The sequence below is a fragment of the Arachis hypogaea genome, chromosome 1, assembly GCF_003086295.3.
Source record: "Arachis hypogaea cultivar Tifrunner chromosome 1, arahy.Tifrunner.gnm2.J5K5, whole genome shotgun sequence".
NCBI classification, from domain to species: domain Eukaryota; kingdom Viridiplantae; phylum Streptophyta; class Magnoliopsida; order Fabales; family Fabaceae; genus Arachis; species Arachis hypogaea.
The window spans coordinates 63,714,069-63,727,448 of NC_092036.1; the positions used below are offsets into that span (position 1 = coordinate 63,714,069).

At 29.1% G+C, this 13,380-nt stretch overlaps 1 protein-coding gene across 9 annotated transcripts in view; it reads right to left on the minus strand.

Moving 5' to 3' along the window:
• LOC112805426 (agamous-like MADS-box protein AGL19) overlaps positions 1–8,965 on the minus strand; it is a 72,134-nt gene extending 63,169 nt beyond the window's left edge. For 2 of the 9 annotated variants that reach the window (XR_011863530.1, XR_011863527.1), the window contains exons 1-8: positions 8,526–8,864; positions 8,189–8,366; positions 4,489–4,582; positions 4,328–4,389; positions 4,113–4,212; positions 3,385–3,632; positions 1,386–1,427; positions 1,225–1,266 (exon numbers count right to left, since the gene is read on the minus strand). Coding sequence is in view for 6 of the 9 variants with exons in the window: in XM_072198647.1 (XP_072054748.1) it covers positions 1,225–1,266; positions 1,386–1,427; positions 4,113–4,212; positions 4,328–4,389; positions 4,489–4,582; positions 8,189–8,349 (501 nt within the window). In the remaining 3 variants the exon portion in view is untranslated. Of the gene's footprint in view, positions 1–1,224; positions 1,267–1,385; positions 1,428–3,384; positions 3,633–4,112; positions 4,213–4,327; positions 4,390–4,488; positions 4,583–8,188; positions 8,367–8,525 lie in introns of all 9 variants that reach the window. The other 7 variants (XM_072198652.1, XM_072198645.1, XM_072198647.1 and 4 more) reach the window with 5 other exon arrangements.
• Between the last annotated feature and the right edge of the window lie 4,415 nt (positions 8,966–13,380).

Below are 13,380 nucleotides of genomic sequence, written 5' to 3' on the forward strand. Positions count from 1 at the left end.
CATTGCGGATTTTTTTATATATAGAGTTATGTCTTATATTGAGGAATTGTGTTATAAAGGATTTAGTTTTTAAATTTTGATATTAAAAAATAAATTTTTAATTTGAGAATATGTAAATAAGATGAGATTAATGAATGATTTGAAATTAAAAATAAATAAATACTTACGGGGTTTGTAGAGGTTTGAAAATCTCATAAAATAGTTTATTTTTGTTAAATTAAAAAATCAATTTGTGGGGGTTATAAACTGTCACAAAAGTAATTTAAAACTGTCACAAAAGTCTAATATAAAACCTCCACTAAACATATACAAAACCCCACTGAATAAATTGTGGAGGTTTTTAAAAACCTCCACAAAAGACCTCGTGGCACCTCAAATTTTGGGGGTTTTAGAAACCTCCACAAATTATTTAGTGTGGGTTATAAACCTCCACAAATAGGAGAAAAAACCTCCACAAATAAACAAAAATCTTGTAGTGAGTTCACCCACCATTGTGATTGTTTCTTAAGTTACGAGTTATAACATGTTGATCAAACATGAATATAACATACTTGATATAGGTGAATGATTATATATATGGAATTATGCTGGAAATTAGTTAATCAAGCTGGAAAAATAAGGGGATGTTAACCTTCCAACTTAATAGATTTGTGGCATATATATGAGTGACTTCAATGAAATTGTTTGTATTATTTGATACTTCATATGAGATCTTGAAAAGAAATAAAAGATCGTTTCACACATTTTGTATTAACTAATAGGATTACTACTGATAACTAATATTATCTTATAAAATTTAGTATTTGAAAAGATTAGTACTTAGGTGGTATATTATAAATAGCTATCTCTTATATGTGTGTGTGTAGACACCAAAAAAAATCAGTTATTAATTTAGTCATTGGTATAAAATATTAAAATAATATGTTAAAATATAACATGTGTATAATATACAAATATATAATATCTGATTTTGTGACTATTTTTAACGTTCATATAGATTTAATACACAAATATATAATATTTGATTTTGTGACTATTTTTGACGTTCATATAGATTTTTTTCAAGTGCATTATTTTAAAACAAAGAATAACTAATAATGTAACTCAATCAAACAAAGTGTAAGACAGTAGAGTAGGACTCTAAATAATTGTTTGCTAATTAATTAAAGTTGAAGCATAATATCAATTGGGGATAATATGAAGTACATGAGGAAAGATAATTACCTTCTCTTTCAATTTTCTATTTTCTTCAAGAAGGCATTTTTCCTGAAGTGAGATATCAAAGAGAGAAAGGCAATTCTAATAAACATCATGCCCCAATAAAAGAAATAGAACATACAAATTATATATCCATGTAATCATGCAAGTAACATCACATTGATTACCTGTTCCTTTAGCGTCTCTATTTGCTCCCTGAACAATTGGTTCTGGGTACAGCAAGGACCATGTTAATTAATGTTACTTTTTCTTATTCAAAATTGAGATTATTCAAAATGATGATGATGATGATGATATATATGTAAGATTATGAACATAGACAGATATATAAATATACCAAATTCTTGTACAAATTAAAACTGGAAGACAAGTAACAAGTTTTTGAACCTTCTTCAACACCTTCATCCAAAAAGAAATATTCATTCCTAAATGAATATGTTTTAATTAAGAGCACTAGCCACATGTAAAAGTACATATACAAATGATGAATATACGTTATTTCACCTATTTTTAATATAAAAATACAAATGAAAATAGGTGAAGTGGACAAGAGATGATATATGAATAAAGTTTAAGCTAGATGTTGATCACTCATTAATTGTTTGGAATTGCAGAAAATAAATAAGGTTTAATTCAAAAGATGGTCCAACAAATATCCTACAATTTTTCCAATATTGTCTTTTCAGAGATTAATGATAAAAAATAAGTCATAATGTGTGCGTATTATTTTAAATTTTTTAATATATATTTTATATTTTAATATATATTTTATACAAATGATTTTGATAAATAATTTTTATATACAAATAACTTGATTTTAGAGTAAAGTATCGTTTTTGTCCGCAACGTTTGGGGTAAGTTTCAAAGTTGTCTCTAACGTTTCAATCGTCCTATTTAAGTCCTTAACGTTTTAAAATTGACTCAATATTGTCACACCGTTAGGGATCCGTTAATAGAATTGACGGCAGAACAAAATTAAGACGATTTTGAAACGTTATGGATTTAAATAGGACGAAAACGTTAGAGACAAAAACGATACATAAACATAAATTTTAATTTAATTTTATCTTTCAATAATATTAATTTTTTATTGTACATATTATTCAATTATTTTTTAATTACATCTAAATAAATTACACTTAATCACATTACTTTCATTTTAAATAAATTTATTTTTCTATAATTTTAAAGAATTTTGATACATTAGAGACAAAAGGAATAATTTATATTTTATTGTATATATATATATATATTGCAACTTTATATACTAGTCATTCTACAAATATTTCATGATAACTAAAAATCTTTAAGAGTAAAATTATAAAAAAAATTAATTTATTTAAAATGAAAGTAATATGATTAAGTGTAATTTATTTAGATGTGATTAAAAAATAATTGAATACTATGTATAGTAAAAAATTGATATTATTGAAAGATAAAATTAAAATTTATTTTTATGTATCATTTTTGTCCCCAACGTTTTTGTCCTATTTAAGTCCCTAATGTTTTAAAATTGTCTCAATTTTGTCCCACCGTCAATTCTGTTAACGGATCCCTAACGGCAGGACAACATTGAGTCAGTTTTGAAACGTTAGGGACTTAAATAGGACGATTGAAACGTTAGGGACAACTTTGAGACTTACCCCAAACGTTGGGGACAAAAACGATACTTTACTCCTTGATTTTATGATCTGTCAGAAATTTGTTAATAGTTGATTTATCATATGTGAGTTATGGTAGACTAGCTAATAATTTTGAATGTTTATATACAATTTTCATATCAATCCTGTCTAGGTGAACAATGAGAAGTGCGAACAACAGACTCTATTTCGAACTCATTAACCATTCAATTTTACTCTCATCATAAACCCATCACCTTTACCTAATTTCACTTTGTCTAATTACACCCACTTTTAACCCAGACTCCCTTTTCACTGCAACCAGCACTCTGTTACCTACTCCAGAACGCAACCCCCCTTGCTAGCGAGGAAGCTCCCCAACACTGCCATCTCTTGTTGTCACCAACCCGAGTGCAGGTGAATCATTTCGTATTAAGAACAAACATCTAACTTATATAAAGAATAAACATCTCATTTGCATTAAAAACAAACACCTTTTTGTAAGAAAAATAAACATTCACATGCATATAAAATTTTCACTGCATACCTTGGCATCACGTTGGTGTCGTGAATGACAGTGACGATGAGAGCATAAGTTCGTGAAAAAATGCACGACTACGACTGCATGCAGTGCAGAAACAACGACGTTCTTGAAAGAAAATGCACCTCGCCACAAAGATAGGCTGCTGCACGACACCAATGAAGGCACGACGAGACTGGGTTGCGTGCTGTGGTTGGGGAGGCGCGACGAAGTATAGATACGTGCGGTAGTTGCAAACGCACGAGGAAGCCGGACTATGTGCAGTGTTTTGTGAGAGATGGCGGGGGATTGTAGGAAGCGGGGGTGTAATGCGGTGCGAGTGTGAAGAGTTTGTGGTCGTTGAAAATCAAATTCAAAATAAAAATTATATTTAATTAATTCAAAATTTAAATTTTAAAATTAAATTTTTTTAAATCTATTATTTATTTACATTGTTCAAAAATAGCGTTATTCTCTTATACTTTCTCTTTTCATATTTATTATGTTGGATAACATTTCTAAAAGATTTACGACACAACGAAGTATTTTAATTTTGAGTTTATTTTCAGCTATTGCGAGTTGATGTGGCCTATAATGACTCTAATTATGCGAATAAAAATAACATTGCAGTTGCAATTCCAAATAAAAACTAAACTTTAAAACCGAATGTACTAGAACGCAAGATGGATAAACAACATAAATAGTTAGAATGAGAAAGCTGACATGAGTTTGAATTAAGCGAAGAACATATATACCTTTCTTGCCCTAACTTTGGTTAAGCTTCGTTCGAGCTGATTCTCTATCTGTTGTAACTCTTCAATGGGGCATGAATCCAAACCATCTCCCAAAAGCTTTCTGCAACAATATTGTGTTTCTCACTTCATCAGTAATGCAATATGATGATGATCATTGATCAGCACACTAATGAAGTCATCAAATTAAGCTATTAAATAAAGTTAGTACTTAAAACCTTTTAGAAACTTCTAGTTGCTCTAGCTTCTTTGTGATGTTGATGTCATCACCTTCCTTTACCTGCTCCGATCCATGTACGGAAGAAACAACAAACATTCACTATAGCTTGCAGATAGCTAGAGAATGAATATAATGGATATTAAGGGGCTAATTATTAACCTGTGTATTTTCTTGGATTTGTTTGGTGTTGAGGCTATGTAGATCCTTGACCTTCCTTTGATAGCGTTCCACTATTTTGTTTACACTGAAACATCTCCAAATGCATAATAACATCAGCAACAATGTAAAAAGTGGCTTACACAAGAGACTCATGACTTACTACTAATAATAATATCATATCTACTCGATAAAGCATTCATGGTTATTAATTTGTAACACTTGGTGAGTTGAGTATCAGTCGCAACGTCTTTTACATAATACACTAGTATCAATCAGACACTACTTTAACTAAAGGTACGTAATAAGGACATCCAAATTATTCACCAGCTAAGAGCGAGCTCTAACTATTCACACATGCCTCTCATGAGCTACAAGATTTTTGAAAAATTACCACAAAAATTAGCTATAATAATGAAAGAGATCAAGGCTTTATTAGACTTTATTTTTCAGATGTTGCTTCTATTAATTAATCTTTGCTCGAGATTTATAACATAGCATCACGTTAAGAATCAATGTTCCAACGATTTCAATCAGTGACATTTCAATTAGCCTTCCACCCATTAGAATCCTAAGCACTAATTTAATGATGAGCTGTAAAATTTTGTGAGAATCATTGCTGCAAAATTAGCTATTACGGTGGAAGAGTCTAAAATCTTATAAGATTCTCTTTCCAAATATTGGTTCACTTATATGAAACTCTCTTTTATGTATTGGCTGCTCGAAAATCATAAAAACTTCCAATAATACGCAGGACCACTACTTTCATCCCAGAACAAATATAATAATCTTGAAGAATACTATAATATCAATAAACAATGTTGGAAAACTAATAATCTAAAATAAACAATGTTGGAAAACTAATAATCTATAATTTTATACCTGCAATATTTATAATTACATATTTATTATATTTAATATTATTTATTTATTTTAAAAATAAATAAAAATACAAAATAAAATAAAATATATAATTAAAAAATATTAAATAAGATAATTTTATAAACTGTTTGAAACTTATTTTTTATTATTTTTCAAATATTTTTGGATATCAATAGATAATTAGATATGTTCAATGCAAAGTTTGTAATATTAATAAATAATATGACACTATTATTGTTTCAATATTCTAAAATCCCAATAATTTCCGTGATACCAACATATGATGTATGAATAATGCTACACATTTAAATTTTTTTTGTTAACTAAAATCAACCAAGTTAGTTTAATATAATAAAAATCAGTTATAACTAGTATTATTTTAAGTCTTATTGTTTAATTTATTTGAATTTAGTTCATAAAAAGATTTGAATATGTAACATTAGTCATGATGCATTTGGGCTGAATTTGTTTATAAATACTAGATATTGAAATAAGATTATAGAAATACAAAATTATGTTTAACAGATAAAGATAAATATAAACATTATATCTTAAAATATTAAATTAATATATTTTGTGTTTTTCTTAACTAAAAATACACAAAAACACTAATATAAAACATAATTCATTTTTTTATTTTTTATTTTTTTTTGTAATTACTTTTTTATTATATTTTTCTTTCTAAAATTTTTTATATAAAAAAATGAATAAAGAATGTTTTAGACACAAATAATCAACTACCATTAGTCACCATATATATTTAATGCTTATAAAAAAGTTTATTATACTACTATAAAATATTAAATTTAATTATTTTTGTTATTGATTGCTTATTAAAAAATTATAAAATAATATATATATATATATATATATATATATATATATATATATATATATATATAATAACTGAACAACTTAAGACATTATTATTAACCAATGCAAGGAAGCCGAGGGGAATAATATTTTAAAATAGAAAAGAATTAAAAGGCTGCATGCCCATCAAGGAAGTGAATTATCCTGCAAAAGAATATCATATTTTAATTTTTAAAAGAGTATAGGTCTTTTCACATCTTAAAAGCATAATGCTTTTTCTCTCTGATGAGGTTCCTTAGTTTTTGCCTTAATAATGCCTACATATATAGTTCAAAAATCAGACATTGCATTGGATGCTCAAGAATAACATGCCCTCGTATTCTGTACCTACAATAGTGCAAAGAAAAGTTCCCAATATATTGGCAGAAAGGATTTTAATGCAATAGTATAATAATTTGGTACTTGGTATCTTCATTTCCTCTGTACCTGCCTATAATTATTTTAAGATAAAATATATGTGTATGAAAGAAGAGAATCACAGGATAGCATAACAATATCACTTAAGTAACACTAGGTGAGCAATTTTTTATAATTATTACACAATTAAAAACTTAAAATGTTTTCATATTTATGTTAGTGATATAAAAATATACCTTCAATATAAATATGATTTTTTTTAAAAATCGTTATTGTGCAATAGTTGTACGAAAAAAATTGTTCATCTAGTATTGTAATTTCTGCCATTTAATTAAACTAAGAACCGGCTCCTATTTTGATGTTCATTATTTCAGGATTCCAAGTTGGTTGGTGTCGTCAATTTATATATATATAGACGGAGAACATGTCCTATATTATCAAACAACATTTTATTCTTAAAGACACGACAACAGTAAACAACATTGTTAGACAGCTACGAAGCTGTTGGATTTTCAGTAACTATATATACTTTCTAGATTGCCTGCCAATTTCAAATGGAACTAAAAACATAATTAATTAAAATAATAAGCACATAAACTTAGCTTAATTAAGAAAGTCGGTAGGTATTTGCATAACACAAACAAACCATCTCATATATAGGTGAATAAGATTATATATACATTTTAAAAACTTTATTTTATTTTTTTTAAGAATTCACCTGTAGAAGTAAGGACTAATCCTTTTGTTATGAATTATTCACTTATAAGCAGATGGCCTGTTAAGTTTTTTTTTTTTTTTTTTTTTTTTTGTCTTAAAAAGGAGATTTGCTCACAATTTTTACATTAAAAGATTAAATATCACCTCGTAGCAAAAAAATGTTGCATTTCTCTACTCAAATTTGTTAAGAGAGTAATAGGTTTATTTGGTTTCTGTTTGTAATATTTACCATTTTTAAGATTATGTGGAAAAAAAATTAATGAAATCAATAAGTTAGGTTTTTTTTATCCACTCTACTATGCACATATATAGGACAATAATCTCTCTCTCTCTCTAGATGAGAGAGTAAAAACAATAGTGAAAATAAATGGGAAATAAAATATTAAATATATACTAAAAATTAAATATTAAATTAATTATTATGTATTATATATATTATTTAATTTATTTTTAATATATCTTATATATATTTCATCTTGTAATTTAAACTGATGACAAATTTGTTGGTTCATTTGTACACACGAAATATAGCTGATAAAGTAAAATACATATGACCACTCACCAACTAAGGACATCAAATAACCACTAGATAAAAAGTCAGACCTTCATGTTAATTAGAAGACATACATATATTGATATATAGGAGGAAAAATATTTATGAAAAGTCAGTTTTTTTTCAATATATATATATATATATATATATATATATATATATATATATATATATATGAATAATTAATATATAGATATATGTGTATTGACGACCTTTCAAGCTAATTAAGGAAAGGAAAGGATGATTTGAAAACGATTGAAAAATAACAGTTTAAATTAAAATAAAGAGAAAGAACATATATAGAAGATGATAGATGTGTACCTAGAGCTGGAGAACTCATAGAGCTTGCCTCTGGTAGAGAAAATGATGAGTGCGACTTCAGCATCACAGAGAACTGAAAGCTTAAAAGTCTTCTTAAGCAAACCATTTCTTCTCTTTGAAAATGTTACTTGCCTACTTGTCTCGTTCTTTATGCACTTCATCTGTCCTCCTCACCATCCTGTTTCATCAAAATTAATCGATTATTCTTCATCCACACACTCAAACTCATACAATTTCATGAGATCTGGCCAATCAATTGCAAAAGGCTATGGTTTTTTCCAAAATTAGAAAGAGGCGAAAATAGAATAATCATCGAAAAAGAGAAAGTATGTCAAACCTGACAAGTAGCCTGCAACCAGAGCAATGAGAATCTTTTATTGGTCATCTCAGCTATGAGAAAGAGGTAGAGTCATCGATGAAATAAGTAGCTAGTGATGAGGCACAATCTTTTAGAGAGAAAGAAAAAAATTAAAAACCCTAGCCAGGAAGGGAGAGAAATTTTTTCGAAAAAATTTAACAAGTAAAAGAGTAAAGAAAGTGAATGAATAAATGACCGGTTGAATGATATGCCGGCCGATCTAACCTATTTGACCTACCTTATTAGGTTTTACTAACTTAATAATGATAATCAAAATATCTATGTTAGAAAATAAATAAAATAAAATAAATATATTAGAAAAAGCTAATGGTAAGAGTGACTGAAAGAAGTAAAGAACCGAATCATCTTTTTTTTTTTTGGGGCAAACCCCTAAGATAAAAATAACTAGCCTCTTTCCCAAATTAAGAAAATCAGATAAACATGGAATAAATTCTCCCTCACACGTGAAGCCACAATACTCCATTGGCTATAGGTGTTGACGATAGAAGTGGTAATAAAGGAGGAAAAATTAAAAAAGTAAGTCGGTAATTAATATTATTACATTCTATCTTTCTTTTCTTTCTTATGTTATCTCTTTTGGGTCACCTACTTTAAAATTAGAAGAGTCAAATCTAATCGAGTGTTAAGGTGGATACTGTGTTGTGATGATGACATGTGTCCTTGGGAACCGACAACCTATGCTTCCGGTGGCTGTTGTCTAGATAGGGCTAACGCTGCAAGTGGTGAACAGCAAATAGCTTTGTCGGTTGTCAGTTACTTCCAGACAAATAGTTAACAAAAGTCAGTACAAAATTCAATCAAAAATGCAAAGAAAGTGTTTATGGAGACTGAAAAGATTCGTCCGTACGGAATTAAATAAATAAAATATTTTTTAGAAGAATAAATAATAATAATAAAATAATTAAAGAATACATAGCTTTATATTTCGGATTATTTATTTAAGAAAAAATATTTTTGAGTAGAAAAAATTTATTTTGGTCCGTACAAGAGTTGAGACAAGTAATTTTTCGTACAGAAAGAATGAGGGAGTGACCAATAAAGTAGTGCCAACTGCCAACACATGAGGTGTTATTAGATGGGTTCCTAACTTGTCACGTGTCACCAACAAGCCAGTCTCGAGTGCGAAATTTCCAGGTCCATAGGGGATGGGGAACTCTCTCTGATTGGTTAAATAATTTTTAATTTTTTTCTCACTCTTCTTTTTCCATATTTGGAGTTCACTTTATCCAATACAGCCAGTGGCCCAGAATGTTAGCATTAAAAGGTGTAGGTAAAGTTCTTTCAAAGTTTAATGGTGGTGATTATTATAACTTGTGATAGCCTTTTGTGGGGACCATATATAGGTTCATCTTCCTTCTCCAAATTTAGTAGGGTAATATCCAAAATGATTTTTTTTATTTTTATTAGATTAGTTTTTTGTTTTTTAAAATGATCAAATAAATTTAATAAATTTTTTATTTTTAGAATTGTGAATTTTCGTTAATTCAAAAATAACTAATCATTTTAATGGTATTGAGGTATAAAGTTAAGTGTCAAATTGATACTTAACTACATGCTGATATAGATACACAATGAATTTAATTAAAATTGGTGTTCTAAATTTAATTAAAACACCTAAATGGATCTATTCATACTTATAAAATTCTAACTCCAAATGTTCATCTTGTTCTTCGTCTCTACTCCTTTTCTTGTTATTGCTGTTGTTTAATTTTATTCTTCGTCTCCACTATTTCACGTTGTTGTTATTCATCTTGTGAAACTATGAAAAGTTGTTCTTTTTGATGAGGTATGATGGACGATGGTGATAGAAGTCTAGGAAGTTCAAGCAAGAAAAACTCCAGTGGAAATAATTGTAGCAACAAAAAAATTCGAACCAAGGACAAAAATGTTGTATTATGCAATTGTGGGTTGTGTAGGGTGATTAAGTATTCAGCAATTCGAAAGAATCTAAGAAGACCTTTTCATGAGTGTCCCAACTATGAGGTAAAATTCTCTATTTGATATATTTGTTAAGTTGATACGGTTTAACAATAGAAGTTTAGTTGTTCTTGGTAGAAAAGAAAAGAACTAAACTAAGAAGAGAGAGATTCGTATGATTCCATCCTCTCTTGTAAACCTTGTTCACCTATTTATATTTAAGTCCTAACTAGAATTAAAATTCAAAAACTAATCTAATGTTGTCTTTCAAAGAGAAATATAACTTATTCTATTTCAAATCTAATCTAATCTTATCCTAACAACTAAATATTTATCTTTCTAAAAGATGTTTGCTGCTAACAAATCTTTTAAATCTTGAATCTTGAATTAAATTAAAGCTTTCTGAGAGTTGATTATGCATTGGAGTTGGGCTTGGAATGGTGGAGTTGAGCTTGAAGCAATTCTTGAAATCCTAAGAACAAAAGAGATACATATAAGAACCGGCCTCCATGTCTTGGGGTTGGGCTCCACTATGTGAAATTGAAGTGGAGTTGGACTCCACTTCATGGAGCTGGGCTTGGCCCCATTTTTCTTCACTTTGATGTACGAAAGAGCCAGGCTCCATTGCATGGAATTGGGCTTTATTGCTTGGAGTTGGGCTCCATTGCATGGAGTTAGGCACCACTTTGGCCTTGCACCTCCAAGCTTATTTTTGAGTTAATTTTCATCCTAATTTGCTTGATTTTGGCCTAAAACCATAATTATTTCTAACACAACTCCAAATATGTAATTAGTTATCAAAACATCATTAAAAACATAAAGATTTGATTCAAAAATTAAGAAAACAAATAAAAAAGATGCTTAAAAAGTGATTAAAATGACGTGTCATCACAACACCAAACTTAAAATTTTACTTGTCCTCAAGCAAAAAGAAAGATAAACGGAGTTTAGCTTTAATGAAAAAAAAATTAAAAATCTTTTGAAATTTAAAACTCAAATCAAAAGTGGGATTTTTAATAATCTCCTTGATTATAAGTGAATTTCTCTTGTCCTAATAAGTCTTAACTATTTAGGAATCAAGAATATTTTCAAAAACTAAATTCCGGATTGTATCATGAGAATTCTTTTAAACTTATCTAATCCTTGAAGCATTTTGCTTAACATTTTAATTGCAAGAATTTTTTGAAATTTCTTGACTCTAAGTGTTTTGTCTTAAGGTAGCTCTTAGCGAATTTCAATCAATAATCCTGGGTTAGTTGGGCCAAATTACTAGGTGATAAAGATACCCCTCGGATCTAATTACCCAAGCCTCTTCTTAACACAATCAGACCATAAGTACGTAGCTAAGAATTTTGTTCATCTAGTCATTAATGCTAAGAGCCTCTCTGGACTCTAAATGGTTTGTTTCAAGGCAACTCTTTAAAGTGGGATTTTAATCGATAATCCCAAGTTAGTTGGCCAAAGTTATCGGGTGATAACGAACTCCTTGGATTTAATTGCCCAAGTCTCTCCTTGAAACATAAACATCACATGCACATAACTGATGAGATCTAGTTATTGGTGCTCAGAGCCTCATTGCTTTTGAATATTCATAATTTTTCCATACTTCTTTCTTTTTTTTTGTTTCAAGGATTTTGGATGTCCAGAATCTCATAATATGTCTCTAGAATCTTTGTTTATTTTGAGATTTCTTTTCCTCTCTTTTCAAATCATTTGAATATTTTTAAATCTATAGAATATAATCATGCTCACTATTTGATCACCACATTTCAATATAGCTTTCTTTGTTTATTTATTCAACTCTTTTATTTAGGGGTCACTCCTATCACTAGAGTGCTTGAGGAGAGTCACAAAGTAGCAAGCAAGAAAAGAAAAACAAGAAAACAAAGAAACAAGACATAATGCAAAAAAAAAAAAAACAGATAATAAAAACAAAAGAAACAAAAATAAACAAGAAAGGAAAAACAAAAGATAAAAGAAAAGAAAAAGAAGGAAAGAAAACAAACTAACAACTATATGGAATTACTTTACCAACGAATTGTCATTCATCATCTTCTTCATTCTTCGGCTTTAACAGCCCCATTCGGGGTCATTGCTAACCAACTAACACGAAACTTAGAGTTTTGTCAGAAGTTTAAGCTTGAATGAGAAGTTATGCATGTGTGAAAATAGTTTATGGTAAACAAAAAGTTTAAGTACGGTGGTTTTGAAAACATAAGGAATTACGTATGCAAGATTTTGAAAACTAATTTTTGAAATTTAAATTCTACAAAGATACTTGAAGATTTGATGTAAGTGGAGGGGAATTGCTCAACAATTCACCCTTGGTGCCAATTGTATGGACGTTGAACTTCCAATTGAAGGAACTAGGTACAGGCCACTTTGAAGACACGATGGAGCCAGGCTCTCCAAGGTGGCACTGGGCACTTACCTCCTTTTTGGGAGTGCTTCTAATTGGGCGCTAGGCTCCCCTTTTTGGAGCTGGGTGCCTACTCTCCTGGGAGTTACATCTCTTTATTTTTTTTTATAGATTTTTATGGTTGACTCAAAAACAAACCTAAGAATAAAATAGAGGAATAAAAATAGGGTACTGATGTGTTGGGTTGATTTTTGCCGATCCACTTCACCCAACAAGCGCTCTTTTAACGTCATTAGCTTGACAATTTGAAGCTTCTTTAAGATAGGAGTTTGGTTGATTTTTGTCGATCCACTTCTTCCTCAAGATATGGCTTCAATCTTTGTCCATTGACTATGAACCTTTTCACAATACTTTCCTTGATTACTTTGACTTGCCTATAAGGGGATATTTTCACTACTATGAATGAACTAGACCACCTTATTTTCAATATTTCAGGAAATAGCTTCAATCGTAAATTGAATAACAAGAATTTTTGAC